Source organism: Limulus polyphemus, unplaced genomic scaffold, assembly GCF_000517525.1.
Source record: "Limulus polyphemus unplaced genomic scaffold, Limulus_polyphemus-2.1.2 Scaffold3071, whole genome shotgun sequence".
Lineage (NCBI taxonomy): Eukaryota > Metazoa > Arthropoda > Merostomata > Xiphosura > Limulidae > Limulus > Limulus polyphemus.
Genome location: NW_013668681.1, coordinates 111,479 through 134,317, shown reverse-complemented (window position 1 = coordinate 134,317; position 22,839 = coordinate 111,479). Strand labels below are relative to the sequence as shown.

The 22,839-nt window shown below is 34.4% G+C and overlaps 1 protein-coding gene across 3 annotated transcripts in view; it reads right to left on the bottom strand.

The window, feature by feature from the left end:
• LOC111088070 overlaps positions 1-22,839 on the bottom strand; it is a 31,704-nt gene that overhangs the window by 3,784 nt on the left and 5,081 nt on the right. For all 3 annotated transcript variants that reach the window (XM_022396944.1, XM_022396943.1, XM_022396946.1), the window contains exons 3-4: positions 7,871-8,059; positions 6,797-7,020 (exon numbers count right to left, since the gene is read on the bottom strand). In XM_022396944.1, coding sequence (XP_022252652.1) covers positions 6,797-7,020; positions 7,871-7,994 — 348 coding nt within the window. In that variant the 5' untranslated portion in view covers positions 7,995-8,059. The remainder of the gene's footprint in view (positions 1-6,796; positions 7,021-7,870; positions 8,060-22,839) is intronic.

Here is a 22,839-nt window from a genome sequence, read left to right as displayed (position 1 = left end):
TCACCAGTCAGTCTTCTCATGGAATAGCATGAATACACATTTCATTTTTCAGTTTCTTGAAGTAAATGATAGTTGAACAGATATGTTGTGGAAGAAGCTTGTATTAACATGACATTTTTCTGACGGAGACACTTTTGGGTTATGTTGCATACTATTGTCTAGAACACGTGCACAGCTTCTGCTGCTCTCTTTTGTGTTCATAAATTCTCCCCCCTTAAATGACGCTACACTTTGCTTAGCGCGGCTGGTGTATGACTTGATGCAGGGGTATTTCTGGATAGTCCTGGTACCCTAAGCTGATATAGATTTCTTTTTTTCTGTCTTAAGTTCTAATCTCCGATGTGAACACACTTTTATGATTTGAGTGTATGAGTATTTTACGTCGGAAAGGGGTGTTACATACCCTTACCAAAAGCAACCAGTTTTCTGTGCATCTACCTACTAAACACCAATTTATTTCAAAATGTAGTTCTGATACATTCTGTTCCACAGCGACTTTCATTCAGCAGTGACTCGCTTATTTGCCTGTTCAAATCGGTTTAATATAACGTATTCAGCCTTCTGTATTACTTAAAATTTCTCTTGTGTACTTTTTAAAAATGAAACAAACAACAAAAACACATCGATGGTTGGTAGATTGGGGTAATTGTATTTCTATTTTTACTTTTTGTTCGTAGGATCGTCGGGATCATTCCTCACTCCTAACACAGTATTGTCAAAGTTTCTGCTTTAAAGGACTTGGTGTGAATTAGTAGTTAAGTGGTCGGGTTGCTGGCGGACAGGTACAAAGTTTGCGCTCCTGAACACGCTCCGCACTTTCATTCAACTGTGAGGGCATTGTAGCTCTGATAGAAAACTTCGCTTTTCGATTAAGAGTTGTCGTTTAGGCGATGGATGCGAGCACTTCCAATGTTTAATGACCAGTGTGCGAGTTACCGCTCTCAGGTCAAACGTTTTGTGACCTCTAATAAGGTCATCAATGCGTTATTAGTCAATACAAACTGGATGTGAAACATTTTAGTAACATATTTGCAACTTTAACAATATGCAACTTTTAAAAGCGTAGTTACACTGTATAACGTTTTGTGAAAAGGACCGAATTTTTTATTGAGCATAAATTCTAGGTATTTTTGTATATTTTATGCTATAAACATGTTTAAGTACAATATTTGATTCAAATGAATGCATCGAACAAATTTATTACCTTGCAAAACTGTATATATGTATTTTCGTAAATTAAAACTAAATTCAGTAACCAGTCTATATAACAATAATATTTTGTAGTTGCCCTATACTGTAAATGACTATAAAAAGCATATGTAATCCTAATTATGTCAAATACGTTATTAAATCACGTTGTTTATTTGTCTTGGTATTGTTAATAGCGTCCCCACGATTTGTCCTGTGTTATGATATTTTATTTGTGAATGAATACGGAAACAGGCCTGACTTTTAAAATTTTATATAAATGTATAGTTCAATTTGACGCCTTAAAACAATTTCCTAATATTTAAAATTACATGTATAGAGAGAATACAAAGAAAGTTTCGCAGTTCAGTTCTTCATATCTCACAAACAGTATGGCATAAGAAGGTTGTTAAGGGCATTCTGTAAATACCATAGTTGTCAAATGTTGCCACCAGGGATGCCCACTATTATTTAATCTCTGACCAATCACAGCATCTGTTTAAAATTTGCTTCTTCAGCATTCAGAGTGCATTGCGCCCGTGTGACCATGGACATTACAGCAATAACAAGCATTTCATCCGGCATACTAGCCATTTACCGGAAAATCGGTAACCTACAGCTTCTCTTTGATACGAGATCTGGAATTTTGGAAGGTTTTCCATGTTGCGCGAGTGACTTCAGGTGTCCCCAAGAGCAGAAGTCGGCCGGTGAACGAGGTGGCCATTCACAAAGAAAGTGACGTGAAATGATTCTGTCCTGAACGTGCTCATGTAAGACGTGTTTCACATAGTTACCAATATGCGGAGGGCACCATCCTGTATGAAAACTGTTACGTCTATCACATTCCGTTGTTATAGCATGGAAATCACATTCTTTATGAGCATTTGTAGACCATGTGTGGTCCAAGAACAAAGTCAGCTGTGAAACTACAACACAATCTAACGTTAACATCTTAGACACTTGTAGGAAATATTAAATATGGATTAGTTTGCAACCAGATAAATCAGCTGACCGTGTTGACACTTCCACAAAGGGCGAATTGTGTTTATTATTCATGTTTACAAATGGATACAAAGGCATCAATGAGACTATCAATGCTATTACAGGATCTTTTATTCTCAACGTTTCGACAATAAGTCTTTTAAGGCACCAAGATGTGACAATCTCCAAAGAAGAAGACTTGTAGTCGAAACGTTGAGAATAAAATATCCTGACAAAGCATTCATAGTCTCATTGATACCTTAGTATAGAATTGTGTTTCATCAGTCTATAAGATCTGGCAGACCATTGGTTATAGATTTCTAGTTTTACCAAAAACTGCAAAACAAAATCAATATTTCAGGTTAATTTCATTTTTCAAGTGCTTGAAAATTTTGCTGTTTGTAAGGAAACATCTGCAGAGTTGACCAAGGAGTTTCACGAAGCAGTGCAATTGGCCAATCCAGACACCGGGCGACATAACGTGCACTGTTGTACCAATGTGCACTTCTACTGGCTTGTTCTGCTACGGAATGGCTGATCTCAGCGATAGTTTCTGTAGCTGGCAGTGGACTATCTGTACGTATATTATCACAAGTGCAACTTGTTTTCTCACAATTTTTTTATCGGCAACAGCAACATTGGAGCAAAGCCCTTTGCGGATGTTATGTACCCTACAATATATTCTGAGAGTTATCTCGGCATTGTATCCATTGGTGTAGTAACATATTACTACTTCAACTCTCTGCACACTTGTAAATTTCATGTTGATTGAATGAGCTGCACTACGATAAAAAAAGCCCATATATATATTCATGTGAAAAAACCACAGTGGCGCCCTTGGTGGTAGCATGTGACAACTGATATATATGCATTTGCGTTATATTCTTAAAAACCCTATGCTGTTTCACCTTCCTATGCCATGCTGCTTGTGAAATATGACGTGAAACTTTCTTTATAGTCACTCTATATTTTAATACGAGGCTTCAATAACATGCTTATATTAAAATATCTGTGATTGTACTACAATGAAAATAAATGATGTACCTTTCGTTATATCTAATGATATGCTCATGGTTTGTTTGTTTCAAGTTAAGCACAAAGCTCAACAATGGGCTAGCTGTGCTCTGCCAACCACGGGTATCGAAACCCGGTTTCTAGCTTAATATGTTCATGGAATTTTGTGATTTTGTAAGTTCTTGTATGTTGACACAACATATATTTCACAATTAAGGTAAAATTAATATAAATGAATACAAGAAGTAGGATTCACTTTCTTTACGTTAAAGTATAGCACTTATATTATTACGTAAGTGAAAAAATACACAAATAATTAACGTACTTGTTTTCAGTCAGAAAATTAAAACTCAGTAATCAACGTTTAGAGGCTTTTGATAGTAAATGTAACAGCAAATTTTATACTCGCGATAAATCACGTCAACTTGAATTGATTATACTAGCAGGATAAAATCCCCGCTCTCTGCTGCAAGATTCAAAGATCCCCTTCATAATTCACAAAAGCCTCATTATACCGATCAAGCTCATCCATTCTCCCTAATTACTAGCTTCCCCAAGGGATATCTGTTCACAAAAACAAACCTTGTTAGAAAAACAGCCCGTGGTACCTTATCACATGTGCTACGCTTGGTCCAGATACCTGGGTAATACTATGAATGGCTCCCCTGGGAATCCAAGAGGGACTAGGAACACAAACATCTGTGCCAGATTCGGGTTCAGCGACACTGAAAACCTTGTTCTAGACACCCCCCCCCCACACACACACATTCATGGCTTTCCAAACCCATTTGATCACCTCTTGATATACTTTTTGTAGGGAGGCTCTATGATAGATTAGGGAATCCAACGGGTCCACCCTCTTGCCAAGTTTGGTTTTGCTAGCTCCAACATTTTAAGAGGAATTAGCAGACAAACAAACACACAGTGTGAATTAATATAGGGTTGTGAGGTATGACAGAAGATTAATCTCATTTATGTAGAAGTATTTTTGCTTATGAAGTTCATAATTACATGCTTAGAAATTAACTTTATGCTTCACAACAATTTCATTCCATTCATAATTGTATCTATTTTAGCTGCAATGTCATATTTATGATAACGACTTTTTGGAATCGTGATGCAATGAAAATATGTAAAAAGATATAAATATTCTAGTCTAATATATGATATGGTAATTTTTTTTACTTGTTTATACATATTTCATTGTTAAATTTGTTTTAACTGTTTAATGCCAATGAACACAAATGGAGATCTAACATTTTAGGTATAATGTATAGGAAGTAATTATTTAAATTAATGCTACAAAAGTTAAAAAAAAAACATGGACAAAATAGATAGCATAAAGTATAATGAGTCACTAGTGTGTTCGAGCGAGTCAGAGTCATTTGGGAACCAATAACTCGTGCTCTGAGTTTCTTGAGAATCACTTGAGACTAATATCTGCCCCGAGTCACTTGTGAGTCAATAACATGCGTTCTAAATTGCTCACAATTTTGTGTATAAACAAACAACTGGTGAGTCATAAGGGTGACTTCTGTATGAATTAACATTTTATTGAGCAAGGAATGATTTATAGAGATTTGACAGTAATTTAAGTTCTAATCCTCTGATGGTAAAAGTGTGTGTGGTAAGTTAGTCAATATAAATCAGGAATGTATTAATAGATGATGATCAAATATATTTATACAGGTAAGGCTGACTACCTGCAGTAGTCACGGAAGGGGTCTCTTCATATTCATTGTGTATTTCAATCGAATGAGTTGGAGGTGAACCCTTCATGACCAATCATATTCCAGCCCATACCAGGGCGCTAGCTTAACCAGAATAGCTACGCCACATCAGGAGGCTCATCCAATACGACACGCCCATAGGACGACATCTTGTCCAAGGTGGCTGCATTACCATTAGGATTCGTCCAATATGGCCATACCCATAGAATGGCGCCATCTTATTGAAGACTCCTATACCACCACGAAAAGATTCATCCAAAATGGCGGTGCCCATAAGTGGTTACAACCTTAAATATCAATAGGAAGTGACGCCATGACTGCGTCATGTAAGATGGATGTAACGGCACCCAAAATAACAGTCCGCCTGAGGTCAGAATCCCGATGTCAACCAAAGTAGCGTCACATAGCCTATATGATATCATTGGGTCAAGGTCATGGCAATTACAAATGGACCTAGTCTCCTGCCAATATTACTCACTTGCCCCTTCTGGAATGCTAACATTTACCATTTCAACATGAAAATACTGATAATTCCTAGGTTAAAATACTTGAGAATTCCTTTGTCTACTCGCGTAAATGTCATATAGTTGTATATCTGTCAAATTAAAGCACACCAGGTTACTTTTAAGTTCAAAATGATATGTCAGGGGCGCTGTTGTGACAGTTGTTGTTGTCAAGCACAAAATGACACAATAGGCTATCTGGGTAGCGATATCAGATTTATTGCACCGTAAGGCTGCTGACGTACCATTGAGTCATTGGGGATGTTGTTACAGAAGTGTTATGCTATGGGCGCTGTTGTTAAAGTAACTTAGAAGTATGCTAAGTAATATATTCTTGAGGCTGTTGTTAAAGTAACGTGGAATGGTGCCAAATGGATATAACTAAAATAGTTTCTAAACATATTAAAGTGTGCAAGTAATAACTTATGAAATCTCGGATGCGGTAAATTCTTCGAAACATACATTCACAGGCATTACATGTTCACTACATAATTAGCACTACATATTTTCACATACCACACTGGCTGCATAACGTTTGTTTAACTGTAATTCCCGTAAGAGCAGAAACATGAAACTAAGGTCACAATGCCGGTCAAGCGATATAACACCCCTTAAAGTCAATGACTACGACCTCACATGACAACTGAGCAAGTGATAAAGAGATCCGAGGCGGTGTTCTTTGATGTACCGGTCATAGTATAACACTTGTGACACTGATGCCCTGCTCAAATGCAAACAAATAAAATAAAATGAAATTCTTGACCAAGGCACAGTTTTACTATAAATAAAAATGAAAATTGTTTTGATGTGTTAGTCTCTGCCATCACTGCTATGGAGTGTTGGATAATCTGAAACGTCCAGAGAAGTGTGTTTAAAAGTGCCATCGACTGACCATTAGTCACTGTATACGAACACTGTTTTTTTGAGGAATTGATTTTCGAATATTTGCTTTCGAAGAATTGGTTTTCGAATAATATCCCGTAAACCATGAAATCTGGATCCATTGTAGCAAAATCCAAACAAAGGATTGGAGGCTACTAGAGCCTACTTTCATGGAAGAAAATGTTGTAGACAGTAGTAATACTTATCATGCCTATCAATAAGAAAGAACTTGTAAGACAGTTTTTTTACAACTAAATGATACCGAAAAGAAAATAACAACAGTCCTACTTATCATGCCTATCAATAAGGAAGAACTTGTAAGACAGTTTTTTACAACTAAATGATACCAACAAGAAAAATAACAACAGTCCTACTTATCATGCCTATCAATAACAAAGAACTTGTAAGACAGTTTTTTTACAACTAAATGATACCAACAAGAAAAATAACAACAGTCCTTTTTTTTATATTAGCTACGTATTTTAAACTCGTTCTCACCATCAGTTCCTCTACTTCTTCAACATCAGAATCATCAGTTAGTTCTGCCGCTCGGCTCCATACACCTTGTCGTGACTTTCCCGAACTCCACAGAGAACTCAAAACGGAGGTTGTCTTCTGTGGGGTTCGAGGTCGGGCCAGCCACTGGTGACGACGCTTTGCAGATACTGTTCTAGCCAGTGTAGGTTTCAGTGGAATCGGTGAGCTTTCTCCCACAGACATGTCTACAGGCATGTGAAAGAGATGTCAGAGCCAGTTTGGTTTCATGCATTATTATAAAACAAGTAATACTTATTTAATTTAAAACATATGTATATTTTTTTTCTTTGAAAAGATAAGATATAGGCGTTTAACTTGTTTATAAAATGACTGCCTCGTGATTTAACGTTTCTTAAATTAAGACTGTATGTGTATATATATATATGCTTTTCTTTATATAGTTTTCAAATTTTTTATCTGATCTCCCTTCATAATACTGATCTTCTATCATGCACAAATTGAAATTTTTTATTCAGTCTTTCAACGTTTTTATTTCGTAACCAATTCTATGAATTCATCATAAAAGTAAAAAAAAAAAAAAAAAGTCACAACCTCCAACAATCAACTGTAGTTGTATAGTACGGAACGAGCCCCGTACTTAGTTTTCATAGAAAGCACGCGTGGTGCACATGCAGGCACATTTAACTCGAGCATATCAGTTTCCAGCAAGGGGCGAGGCAGTTAATATGGAACAACTGAAATACCATAAAATACTCAATTTTTGTGTCGTACATCAGTATTCAGTTCAAATCTTCAGAACTTACATTGACATACTTTTCTGCTAACCCTTGTGAACAAGCATGTTGCGTGGAATAATTAATAACTATATGTATTCATGGAATCGCCTAATAATTTCATCTCACGTGTGATGTTGTACCATGAAATACAGCATCTACTAAGCATTCATAAGGTGGAAACTTCTGTTGAAATTAACATGTTGTATATTCATATATATTATAATTCTGACACACGTTAACATTATTATCAACTGGAGAAAACTATTTAAAAAATATATTCCCACCTATTTTGGCTCACCTTTTATACATCTCTGCTTCATTTTCAGTCTAGTTACGGTAAACCTTTGTCCTTTCTTTCCGGTCCACGAGAGACCGCCACTAGCAGAAGTGGTCCTGTAGTAGCGAGAAAGGAATTGAACCATGAAGTTCGGAGAAGCAGAGTAGAACTTTGTGACACTAGGAAACAGCTGTAGTTGAAATACAGCGCCTAAGAAAACAAAAAGTAATAAACAACGCAAAAAAATCCTTATTGTTTGATAATAGTCAAATGAAAACTGAAAGAAGGAATTGTTTTGATTGCATTTAGTGTTTTACATCGACAACTGTCAGGACAGTGGAATACATATTTGATATTAAGCCTTGGGTAATGGCTAATTCATTAGGTTAGTGAAACTCTAATCTTTGACTGCTTCACTCTGAAAGTACTATGTTTTTCTATGATTTTAAAGCAGTGATAAGACTGACTGTTCACATAATAATACCGTGGCTCTAAAATCTAAGCCCTAACCTTCTGGCGTGAGCAATAATTCTTGAAAAACTAGATGTGTTGAAGAATTATTTTATAAACAAATGCTTATTGAGGAAAATAAAAACTTTTTTTTTTAATCTGCGAAGTTTTTTGAAATTCTCACTTTATATTTCACACGAATACTATATAGGCCATTTATATAGTGAGAATATTTGGGTTCAGTGATTATTTGAACAATTAAGATGTAAAACTTGTCTTTATAGATTCGAATACATCAATTTTAGCTACACTCAGCATGCCCTTAATACATTTTGATATCATGTATCACGCATTACTGAATGAAACACGCATGGCTGCGAATCCGAAAGTCTAAAGTTCTCGCCGCATTGCCGATAAATACTTTCTTTACTTTCGGATGTAGGTGCGTTATAGAAGTAACAGTGAATCTCTTTATTCGGCTCAGAGCCGGACAAAACTAGCCTTGTGACGGCAGGTGCTGCTGACTGGTTACCTTTTCTCTGATCAGTAGTTCAAACTTAGGATCCTGGTCGTTTAGCCCAAGTACGCATAAAGTATCGTTCAGTGAAAATACCAATATCAGGAGTACATTCCTGTCTTTTATAGTTCTGTCCACACATCTATACTAGGCAGCCTCTAAGGAACAGCTATATAAGATTTCAGATTTCCAACACTGTCTTCGATATATTAAACAGGCGGAAAAAATTCACCTTATTAAATCCGTTAAACAGGTTGAGAAAGTTCACCGTATTAAATCCATTAAACAGGCTGAGAATGCTCACCTTATTAAATTTGTCATTCAAAAGGCTGAAAAAAGCTCACCTTATTGAATTCGTTATTAAACAAGATGAGAAAGTTCATATTATTAAGTCCGTTATTAAACAGGCTGAGAATGTTCATCTGTCTGACCTATTCTTACTTATAATTTTAAATTACTGGTGTTCCCCAGTAAGTCCGTGGTAACTTCATGGACTTCCAAATCTCAAATCCGGGGCTTGATTCCCAGCGGCGGGCAGAGCTCAGATAGCCCATTGCGTGGCTTTAAGATGAAACAAACAAACAAATCATTAGTGGGTGATACGCTATTTACAGTTCGTTTTGTTAGTCAACTGAATTCTGATTGGGTTGCTATTTTGTGCTTATATTGTTACCCAACCGAATCTTGTGGTCCAAATATTTGAATCATTGTTGCGTTATGTTCTCTATATTATGAGCCGGATAAGTAATGTTTTTCTGTATATTCAAAACGCTAACTGTTGGCATGCTTTCTGTTTTTATTATTAATCAACTTAAACTCGTGCTCAAAATATTTACATAGTTAATAAGTGAATTTTTCTGTGTTTGTGTTTTCTTAACTGGCTGAATCCACAAATTTACGAGGTTTCAGGGTTAACTACACTGTGTTTGGATTTTTAAAACCAATCGAATCCTATTATTCACACACTTACGATGCTGTTGGGTTACACACTAAATGTTGATTTTTTTAATGGCAGAATTCTGTTTTCCCGAATTCAAATCGTGATGTATTCGACAAATCACAAGACATGCATATGAGAAAGCATAGATAGAAATATATATAGATGTACTGAATGTAATATAGAATTGTGTATATTATATCAAACCCTAGATACAGTAAGTAGTTTTTGTTCAGCATACTAAGGACAGCAAACAAAGTGAGCTTACTGTCGAGGCAACGTTACGCAAACCACGAACTTTCGGATTCACAGTCCAACATGCTAATTAATAGGCCACGCCCGGCCTTACGTTTCACTTGCGTGTACTTAGTACACATGGAAAGTGATAACGTTCGACTGCTTGATTCTTCAGTCTAAATATCTGTTGAACGTGACGTCAAAAACACGCTCAATAGTTTTTCATTAAACGCGGATGAGACTCAGTTTTCCGTCTGAGAGGCAAGTGAACTACGTCTGTAATGTTACGTGTGACTTGAACTACTAGTCTTGAAAAAATACTAACCAGGTAACGTGATCAAACCACAAGAAGGTCTAGTTCACCCGGATTGTGCTTAATTAGTCTTACGAGTGTTAAGAATAACCTTGTGTTATTGTATTATTGATAATTTATAATGGTGCTAAATTGCAAATAAAAAGTATGAATTTATTCTTAGGTAACCTTTATATATATATATATATACAGCAGGAATTTTTTGTGTATTTTTCAGGAAAAGAGAGTACTTATATGAAAGGTGAAACAAAACGTTGATAAATAACAGTCAACAACGTACAGTTACGTTGGAGTAATAAAAGGTTACTCCTTATTTACAAGCGTACAGTAAGCTGTTGCTCGAGATGTGTTGTTGATTTACCTGTAAAGTCTGTCCGTTACAGAAATTACTAAATAGATAACTAGGCTGATAGATAAATATATGAGACAGAGCGATTGTTACAAAGTAAATAGGCTTGGAAGGAGATATAAAGATAAAAGACATAACCTAGATAAACTGATAGTCATATTTATCATTAATCAGTTTGAATAAATGCACGGATTCATATTAAACCGCTAACCAGTAGGTAAGCTTTAATTTAACCTTAATAAATTATGAAATAGTGTCACTTTAATTTCAACCTCCCTAAATTATGGAATAGAGTCGTTTTAAATTAATATAACCTCCCTACATTATTAAAAAGTGTTGTTTTAATTTACCATCCCTACATGATGAAGTAGTGTCTTTCTAATTTAACCTCCCTACATGATGAAATAGTGTCTTTCTAATTTACCATCCCTACATGATAAAGTAGTGTCGCTTTAATATAACCTCCCTACATGATGAAAGTTGATCGAAAGTTTTTGTAAAATGTTTCTTCGGAATGTGTTGAAGTTATTAAAATGATTTTGAAGGATATGATCAATTTAGATGAACAGTGATTCTGAATTGATGTAATTTTTATTAAAGTATTCTTATGAAACAGTTGTAGGCTATTCTTTGTTAACAATCCTCTCATTACTTGTTCTTTAGATCTCGAATCGTTGTATGCACGTGGAGTTCAGTTTGTAATGTTTGTTTGTTTGTTTTCACTGCTTAACATTTCACTATCTTGTAAATACAAGCATTACTATAATCATTAACCAACGAACTGGAATTATGGATTGTAAGTGTTATATGCATCGTGAGAACCATTCCAGCTGAACAAATGATAGTTTGTTTACTTATTGAACAATGCAGTTTGAGCACAGATGGCGTCAGAATAATTAACATTCATGAACAGTGGTTTCTCTACTTAGAGAAGAGATAATTATGTGTTAAAAAACAACAAAAGAAAACAGTCACCCCTTCATTCACGTGACGAGCAGTGTATGATATATATATATATATATAAACCGGTTAACAAAACCCCGATAGCTCAACGGTAGACTTGATAAGGGTTTAGAATGCTAAAATTCGGAGTTCGATTCATGCGGTTGGTACAACATAAATAGTCCATTTTGCAGCTGTTTGTTTAATAACAAATAAAAGAAACCAACATTTAAAGTACGTAGTAAAATAAAATCAAGTTTAATTTGATTGCACTGTCATGTTAATTACAGACAGTTAAAGTCCAAATTAAGATCCGAAGAACTACTAGTTCTGAAGTTGTATGTTTAAATAAGTTTAATCAAAACACGTAAATGATGGCTACTTCAAGCGTAAACTTTAAATTTTTCATGTGGTAACTATTATATACATAAACACATTTACATAAAAATAATCGTTTTGTACGTGGCTTTTTTTTTAATCTTCCAATGGGTATCTTTTAGAAGATCTGATGTCACGAGACATGGTTCCTCATTTTTTATTTCCTTCTTCGGGCTTTGACCTCTATTTCTAATACTGAACTATATCGTTTTTTATATATATCAATTGTTTTGCTTCATACATTATACAGTAATATTGCAATCTTTAGCGCCTATCTTTATAACTTTATTAACAAAGTTAATGAGTTGAAATTTCATTTGTAATCATATCAATTAAAAGAAAAGCGAAACTTATTAAACGACTCACGAAAAAGCAGCATTCTTCTTTTCCCCCTCTAACTATTCAAAGTAAGAGTACACTGCCGATGGTTCATGCACTGATTAACCTCATCGACTCGGCTAACAGTCTAACTCAAAACGGGTTGCACTTATACCACACAACGCGATAAAACAGACGATCGATGTAAGGGATTACCTGAGAAGGAGAGCTTTTATAGGCTCCCTGGACGCAACTTAATGAGTACAATCAACTAAGAAATTTCTTTAACGCTTTTTTATGTTACGTTGTTCAAGTAAAAGTCTGTCTCTTACTGCACGTGCGTTTCATTTCAAAATATTCACAAAATTTCAAAAAAAGATATATTATTATAATTGAAAAGATGATCGGAATACACCTACGAGTGGTCGTGTGCTTCAAAGATGCACGTTTCGAGCAATGTATGTTAAAACCGTGTGAGAATATGACGCTATGGTTGTGCTACCAATTACAGAGAAGAAAGTTGGAACAGGTAATTTTGATACTTACACATACATGTACAAAGGTTTGAGTACGTTATCTTAAAACTATTTTGAATTTACTATATAGTCACGATGGGATAGAATGTAATAGAAGTATATCTTGACATTGTTACATGTTTCGTAGGTAATGTGATGGTAGCGAAAAGTGATCACTTTTTAGGACGGGAATAAAACAGCCTTTTCCGACACAAAATATTCATATACGCAGGTCATTAAGGTGAGTTTAGATAGGGGATTTAGAATTTAAGAATGGGATATCTCTTGTGCTTAATGATATAGGAAAACAAAAGAATCTGGATCAACTTGGGGCATCAGGACCATCGAAAAGAGACCTGAAAAAAGCCGTACCCCAACCGTGTTTAGCAAAATGTTGTAACAGGTGAGAATTCATGGACACAAATGTCAGTGTCAAAGACTGACTGCTTACGTGTGCCAGACAAGAGTAAGCAGCATAATCAAGAAGAATCTTTGTCTGGAAAAAACGACACAAGTAAGTTCCAGGATATACGTGTTAGCCGTTGCATACCTAAAGCAGCTGGAGAATGAAACGGATATTAATGCTATTCCATACGAAGACATACCGGTCAATTTTCCAGACGTAGCACCAACTGATTTCTGTGTGATCGGAATGTTAAAACAGGAGCTTGGAAACCATCATTCTCGTAAATTATAGAAGTTTTAGGGAAAGCAAGCAGAGAGTAATGGTGTAAATTTGAAATGACAGCCTTACGAGGGAAACTACGTTACAGGGTTATTGTCAAGATGTACAGCCAACAGATAGCGAATGACTGGACGTGGCAACATGGGCTCTAGCGACGTGGTGAGGCTCTGAAATAGTTTTAATATAACACACATAACTACTGTATCCATTTTTTTCACACATATTTATTTACCCATCTATTCTGAATTTAATTTCAATTCCAACTGTGAGATCTCTTTCGTGTTTGGTTTTGAGTTATTGAATATAGTTGAAGTGCTTAAAACTGGATGTTTTAGGCTTATGTGTAAAGAACTTTGGTAATTTTGAAAACGAAAAAAGTCATTAAAATAAACTAATATTTATATGTGTAGATAAAAAAACAATCTTACTTGATGCATTTGGTTATAAGTCTGTTCTGGATTTCTTGTTTCACTATAGGTTTTATGTGGTCCCACTTTTCACACATACTCAAAGACAGAGATAGCCACATTATAAGCTCTATGTGAAGCAGCTATAAAGCTATAACCCAAACATTTTAGCAAGACTGTTTATTCTATGTTTAAGCAATTTGAGGTGAACTTTGTGGGTATATATATCTACATATATATATTCGGTGATCTTCAAATAGTCGAGAAATATCAATATATCTACAGTATTTCAATTAAGGACCTCAAATTGTTTAATTTTTTGTAAAAATCAGTGAAAGACTGCACTGGATTAACAACTGTTAAACTTGTTATTTACAACAAAATGTTTGATAAACAAACAATTTTTTTTCTTGCGTTTGTAGCCTACATAGTTAAATAATTTTGGAGGGTATAAGTAGAGTGAGTTTTTTTAATACTACATATTAAAAGAAATAAAAATGAAATTGTGAAACCAATAGTTTATATGGGAAATATATAATGTGGCGTGCTGTGACTACTACTACTTTATTAAGTACAACAGCTATCTAGATAATCATGATAATAGACTGACCATTGTAGATCAGAATATAAAACGTTATGTATATATATATACCCACACACGTACTGGACTTGTACAAGTGAAAAATGGGGCGCTGTTAAATCAATGAAGTTGAATGAGTAAATCCACATTTTTATACAAAGTAGCACATCGCATAAATTACACATTGGTTTGTTTCATAAAAGCTTCTGAATATGATTATATTAAATAAGCATTAGAAGGCATATCATATATTTCGATTAAGTTAGGCTTACTTTAAGCTCATATTACAAAGTGACACGTTGGTCTCTCATTTAATAAAAAAATGCTAGTCTTGTTAAACATAAATGTAAACATTAAAGCTACCAGTGTGTGCATATAATGAGTGTGATATTTTGTTGAAAAGCATGTTTTTATTGAATTATTTTTGGACTGACATAAGGGTCACAAACGTATTGAATAAATCATACATAGTGGGTTATTTCTAAAGTGTAAACATTTGAAATATTAAACATTAATTTTCGCTAAAGTTCTTAAATCTAACCCAACTGTAAATCGAATTTCAACTTTTCTAATATCATACACACTCACACAATTAATAGAAAAACAACCAATACTACATTCTTTATCTGATTCTCAGGGATTTTCAAGCATTAGAAGAATGTATAATAATAGTATTCCAACCAAATTATCTCCACCATACATTCTTGAAAATCCATAAGGGGTTAGCTAGATAAAAAACATAGTGTCAAAAAATGTAATAGATCTAATACTAGTATCTTATGATAATTATAATTTTTTTATAATCATGCTGCCAGGCTGGAAACGAACGGTCACACCGTAGAAATGTAATCGTCATAAAATTTAATGATTTCAAAATAATTTTAGTTTGTTTTTTTTTGTTGGGAGAAGATTTTGTAATAAAAGAAATACAGAATTAGTCATTATTAGTATTTAAAACAGAATCGTGGGTTGTCAAAATAGGAGACTGAAATAGAATAGAGAATAAAGTTTTAAATTCCTTATATCGACATAGTTAAAAAACTCGTTCAGGCCATGAGGTGAATTGAGTTTAACTTTCAGTCTGTGCTCCAAGCTTCCACGCTGAGAGTTGTTATGGAAGTTATATTGAAGCCCACGTAAGCCGTGTCATTTATCTTATTGTGATCTAAAGAGTTGTAAGGTTTAGAGGCTGGGTGATCAGAGGCACCGCTGCCAACAAGTCAAAGATGTCCTCTAAACATGTTACTCAACATCCTTATGGTCTTATCTGTATAATATTTTGCATCGAATGCAGTAAGTTATGTAATCTGAGGCGTAGGTGGAATGTTTTCTTTTTTTATGTAGAATGAAGAGATAGTCGTGAAGTCAACTGTATAATTATATGGTAAGAGCAAACTTCGGACATATAATTATGGTTGAGTTCCATGTGTTTACCTCTCGTATACGCAAAACCCAAGCGAGAAAAATCAAGTGAGTAGCCAAAACGTTCACTAGTGATGTCCGATGGAAACCTTACAGAACACTCAAATCTATCTTTGTCAAAACTAAGGAAAGAACAACCGGCAAAAAACACAAAGATGTCATTTCAAAAATATCATGTTCCTGTAAACAGACCTACATCGGAGAAATTGGAAGATACTTTGGGGCAAGAATTAAAGAACATAAAGGCTGCACAAGATTGAAGAATCCTACCCTGGTAGAACATGCCCTGTGGACTGGACATAAAAAATATAGACTGGAACAATTACAGAAGGAAAAAAATCAAAGTCCCTTCCTTCATCAACACGATAAATCTAACATTAAACAGAGACTCAGGCTTGTAAATCTATCATTGATCGAATCGTGACTCTTCCACCAACCACTTTAAAATAATCTCCAACCAATCACGTCACGTCTACTCTAATAATCATAGATACTATATAAACCCTTTCAAAAACTACTTGAGGTGGTAAGCCAGAAAATGATCATTCTCTCCAAGAAATCACTAAAACAATTTCAGGAAGTCCAAAAATAAATAGAAAATTAATCAGCCCAGAGCAGGGCAAAGAGAAATCCAAATTTCTGAACACCCCTTATTTTAAACCAAAATACCTACCTCGACGACGACAGTGCAGAAATCCGGAGTGAAGAGAAACATCCGTTTCTGAGCACCCCCGGTTATCTTTCAGGCCTCTTAGAGGCCTGAAAGATTTAAGACTAAAACAATTGTCGATAATTGGATTGGTGCGGAATTCTTTCGAAATTTTATCCTTTCCATCTGAACTACTTTTTTAGATTAGTCAATCCTCCAAGATTTTGTTTTCAAATATCACTAAACTAGGCAGTTGCTGCCTATTTCAACTTTATGTTATACTCCTTTAGCTGAGTGTACAAAATCCTGTCCTCTGATAGAACACTGCGTTTAGCATATTTTAGTGCAGAGAATCATGCAGTACTGTGATTACGGTGTGGTGCTAAGTTTCATGAGTGGATATTCAAAGCATGATGACATTCACTGTTATTGTATGTATATGCGGATGTTGGAAACGTCAATCAATTCACATTAATGATACAGTTGCGTGCGAAAATGATACATGGCTTTTGATTTCAAATCTCTTTCCTTATAGAAACCACACAGAGTTGATCGGACTAGAAACCTGAAACAACTGTACAGTTTGCGGGCTATTTGTAGATCAAAAACTATGTAACTTAGGTTGACTAAAATGAAGTTTAAGTCCAAGTGGCAAAGCATTATTGTGAAGATATGTTTCAGAATTTCGCGCAAAGCCACAAAATGGTTATCTGCGCACAGCAGTCACTCATTTTGAGGTGATAGACTAGAGAGAAGGATTAGTCAGCAGCACACACCGCCAACTCTTGGTTTATTTTTGCCCGATCGAATTGTGGGAGTTGACGATCTCTTATAACACACTCATGCCTCCAAAGTGCGAAGCGTGTTTTTGAGGCAATAGATTTCGAAACACGACCCTTCGGAGTCACAGTCAAATTAAGCTGACCACCAAGACATGCCAGACCGGCAAAAATAAGAAAAACGTATATATATATTCAGTACCTTGTTTTTGACAGTGTAGCTGTGAAGAATTTGAGTTTGTTACAGAAAATATCGGAAATGTTTGCAGAACAAGTTCTTTACAGTTGGGAAGTTTATATTATCTATGTTACTTACAGAGAAGTAAATAAACAGAGCTAAGCCTATTTTGTTCAATTTTTCTTTCTAAGACATTTTGCAACATCGACTAACTTACTGAATATCCATTTCCAGCAAACCTCACTCACAAAAACTTCAATATCGTTTTAGCACAAAACTACACAAAAGGATGAGTTCTGTCCACCAGGGAAAATCGAACCTCGAATTTAAGAATTGCAAGTCTGTAAGTTTACTACTGACCCAATGGGGGACCTGTTACTTCTTCCCATTTGAGCTATAAAATTTCTAAAATAATTTTGCTCAAAAGAAAAAAAACTATATCCATACACTTTCCTGTCATTCTTTAAAAGAAAAACTGTTTGGTAGTTTTCTTTTTAAACTTTACCAGCTTGCTTTAAATTTATAGGTACAAAGTTAGTAGAAATAGCCGATAATAATCGATTGAAACTTGAACTACAGAAATATTCATTTTAAACTAAGTTTTAAAGTGATATTACGAATTAAGTTGATGAAAAAATTAACATACGAGCCTTCTCAACTTATTGTCCAGCTGATATGAAAAATTTAATCTAAATCCATGTGTGTGTATATATATACGCACACACACACACAGATTCATGGATGCTTTACATTATAACAATCGGGATATCTAATAACATTTAAGCCAAGCCTTGTTATTATTATAATGCATACTTCGCGTGATTAATACAGTTAACATTCATTACAAAGTAACCAGCATGAAATTTCAATTATCCTGTTCTCTTAGCAACAGAGAAAGTGGACGAGTGCATGAATGCCAAAATATGGAGAAGCTCACGAGCAAAACTTATTATTATAGATGAAGATTTTTATTAATACATCCTATAAATATATTATGTATACATATGAAGGCGAAATGAATTTTTGAAAATTAAGAATCTTCATAAGGCTCTCAAGATTATGCAGCAAGCTTATCAAGCCAAATTTTATTAAGATTTTTTATTTCGTGACATACGTTTAACCCAGAGATTTTGTTACACTATTCGAATTTCGCAATCCAAAAATTATCTGATCTGTTAAAACAAAGAAAATATTAAACCCAACTGACAGTTTGTGCCTTTTATATTGAAATCTGGAAAGCAGTTCTTAACTGAAAAAAAAACAACTTTTCCAGAATTTAATATATACTTTTACAACTATAAACTGTAACAGTGATCCACACTATATGTTAAAGAATACATTTATACAGTCTGTTTGGTGGGTCAGCGGTAAGTTTACAGACATACAACGCTAAAATCCAGGTTTCGACAGTGGACAGAGTAAAGATAGCTCATTGTGTAGTTTTGCACAAAGAAAACAGCAACTACACTGTTATAAATTTAGGTGCAAGAAACATCGGTTGTAGATGAGAAATGTGAGAAACTGGCCAGTTCTTGGTCAGTCTCTAATGAATGAGGTTACAGCACTCTAAGTCATGAAAAATTATTACAATCAGTGCCGCTTTTCTTGTTCAGCCACAGTGGAGATTACAGGACCCTCTGTGATTATAGAGCGTTATGATCCTAATAATGGAAAACAGGTGTACAAGGTCAGAAAGAAAGGGACTTATTCAGCGTGGATTTGAGAAAGAAATATATAAGACAGGAGTTAAACTGGAAAAAAAGGGAGATCGAGAGACGTGAGAGAGAACGAATAAACCCAAAAAAGCGAAGGAAGAAGTAATATGCTGCCAGTAGAAAGGAAAACCTAGTTCTAACTCTTGTGCTATTGATTTTAGCAACAAACTGAAATCTTATGTTTAAATGGATACGATTCAATTCCTGATAGAAATAAATACAGCTTTACCTTCATAAAACTGAAGGAAAAGCGAAGTGTAAGTATATCACGATTGTAAAAAAGTGGTATCAAAATGACCTGCAACATACACTTATAGACTTAAAACATAAAAATATGTTTCACTAATAATCCGCTTTAAGTCTTTCTTCAAAGTGTCTTACATTATTAACGGAAGTCTTCTTGGTTTATCAGTGCTGATTTCATTAGTTTAGTTTATTAGTGAAACCATCTATAAATCTGTATAAATGTTTCGAGTAGGTCTGAAAGTTTAACTTCTTATTTCTGCAAGCTGTCCTCATCCTATCCTCCTTAACTTGACCATTCTCGTACAAGTGGATGTGACATCTAGTAACTAATTTAATCAAGTCACTTATAACAGTTTATCTAATTTTATTGCATTACGTTGATTAAGTTGATTATAAATACAGTTTACTGATTCAGTATGTTATTATTAACAAACACACATACACACACGTTTGAAAATTCAACTTTTACTTTATGTATCTAAACAGTAACTGATTCAGTATGTTATTATTAACAAACCCACATACACACGTTTGAAAATTCAACTTTTACTTTATGTATCTAAACAGTAACTGATTCAGTATGTTATTATTAACATACCCACACACACACGTTTGAAAATTCAACTTTTACTTTATGTATCTAAACAGTAACTGATTCAGTATGTTATTACTAACACACCCACATACACACGTTTGAAAATTCAACTTTTACTTTATGTATCTAAATAGTAACTGATTCAGTATGTTATTATTAACACACCCACATACACACGTTTGAAAATTCAGCTTTTACTTTATGTATCTAAACATTAACTGATTCAGTATGTTATTATTAACAAACCCACATACACACGTTTGAAAATTCAACTTTTACTTTATGTATCTAAACAGTAACTGATTCAGTATGTTATTACTAACACACCCACATACACACGTTTGAAAATTCAACTTTTACTTTATGTATCTAAACAGTAACTGATTCAGTATGTTATTATTAACAAACCCACATACACACGTTTGAAAATTCAACTTTTACTTTATGTATCTGTACAGTGACGTATGCTAGAAGTCATTTATATTACGATCGTTCAAATATTAAACATGGAAAACATTTTTACCAGGTTGTTTTGATACCATTTTAACCATAATTTTCATCTCTGTATAAAATGCGTAAAATAAAAATCGATTTTCGGTAAATTTTGTAAATAAATCATATGTCGTCATAGATACTTGGGCTTAACCACGAGTTGCCGTACTAAGTTCAGTGAACTATAATTTTTCTTCTTTGCCCTATTTGTGCGCTTTATTTTGCAACCGAGTAGTCTATAATATAGGTAATAATACCAAAACATTTTCTCGGTATAATGATATTTGTATCCTTACAAATTAAATATATAATGCACCCTTAGTCAGCTCGTACTTGTGTTATTGTATTGCAAATAAATAACATCTCGAAGTATCAGGTTTTAAGATAGAAAGCATATGCGGAAGTTTTGTTTTATTTGAATTCCAATTTCAACCACAAATAGAACATGTTATGTTAAACTTATATTAAAGTTTTTCTTCATTACCCATTCAAACCGTCTCCAACCAATATTAGTCTCAAAGTGGGTTCCTCGTCATCGAATTTGAAATAAAACATTTGTAAATTTTAAATCCTGGTTTCTACTGTGTCTTTACTGCCTGATTCATTATAACAAAGTTTCTCTGTTTATGTTATGCTTTGAAATGCTCCATAGCCATTTTGCATCTGAGAAATATATATATATACATCCTGTAGATGAACTAGTTTTTGAAATGAATCCTAGCATGCAAGTGACCTAACAACGAAGTAAAAAAAACCTCTGAATTTGAACAAGACTCACCTTCTTTTGAGGTATTTCAACCAAACAAACAAATTATGGAGAGCCAGCAGCATTCTTTTTACTCTCTTCATTTATCGAAATTCTTCTTGAATACTGCGCAACTACAAAGATGAAAAAAGACTTACATGCTAATAGTAGCGTTTCTTTTCTACAATTTCCTTGTTTTTCCCCAGCTTCGCTAACATTTTTACCTCAAAATTTCCAAAATCAGCGTTGACGTTCTAAAAAAAATGTAATTTATTTTTACAGTTTGAGCACAATTCTTCATTTCGGGCCGAAACCAATTTTGTATTTCACTGGATGCGAAAAAGTTGTAAAAAAACCCGTTATTTTAGCTAGTTTGTAAATGAAAACCTATTTTCAAAGCGCAGTTTTGGGAATGTTCGAAATTTTTAGAGCAGTTCTAACGATACCAAAACACAGCTATTATCTTTAATATCAAACTACTTAAAGCTTCAGAGTGTTGAGAAATCGCTTTTAACTGACCACTCATTCTTGTTCGGAAAAACTATATAAATATATTTTAGGTTGATGAGAATCTAAGGAATCTGTGATAAAATACAAGAATAATTCTCCGAATCGGCTACCAAATGGTGTTGTTTAAGTTGTGCAGATTTTAAGGCAAACTGTTCTTATGTATTTTAAGTAATAACACATTCCATTTTCTTTACACTAAGTTTTGTTAACCCTTTTAATATGTTTCATAATTCTGTTATAATTATTACATCTAAAGATTATTTTGCATCGTTAACCTTCCAATGTCTAAAGTTGTGGGATAGTGTTAGAATTATGTCTGAAAATATTGTTAACAGTAGAAATATCCATCTCATCATTCAGAGTAATCTAATCAATGTAGAATTTATTGTTTTGGTGTATTAACTCATAAGATTGAGTATTTTAGTCAGTTTGCTGTACTAAATTGTCTTTGTTAGTTTAACTTTTTTAAAAGGTATTTCAGTTGTCATTTGTATAGTTAGCCTATTTTTGGTCTGAAGCTTTTAATAATAATAAGAAAAAATACTGACATGATATTGGCATAGCTCTTCGTATCTGTCTCTTTCACAACCAATGTCGTGACGTTTGATTCATCTTGAAAATCGACCAGCAGGCAAGAAGAAATACTAAACAACAGCACACAGTCAACTGATATACCGAGCCTCAATTAATAGACAAACAGGGTCGTTTGTTAGTATTATTTTGGTCCCTGAATCGCAGTCTACGATTCAGGCATAGCCATCATACATTTAGAAATGTACACCTGAAAGAAGGCAACTGCCCACCAGCACCCGTTCCCTACGCGCCTACTCTTAACCGAATGGTAGAAATGACTGTCAGAGCTATAACGCCTCAACAAATGAAAGTGCGGAGCGTGTTAAGAAGGATATCTGGAGTCGAACCTTGGACCTTGTGATCCGCAACACAGCGTAGTAGCCACTTAGCCATGTACGCACGGCCTCACTCATTTGTAACTTATATATTCAATCAATCTGTGTGAAGTAGCTATTTCG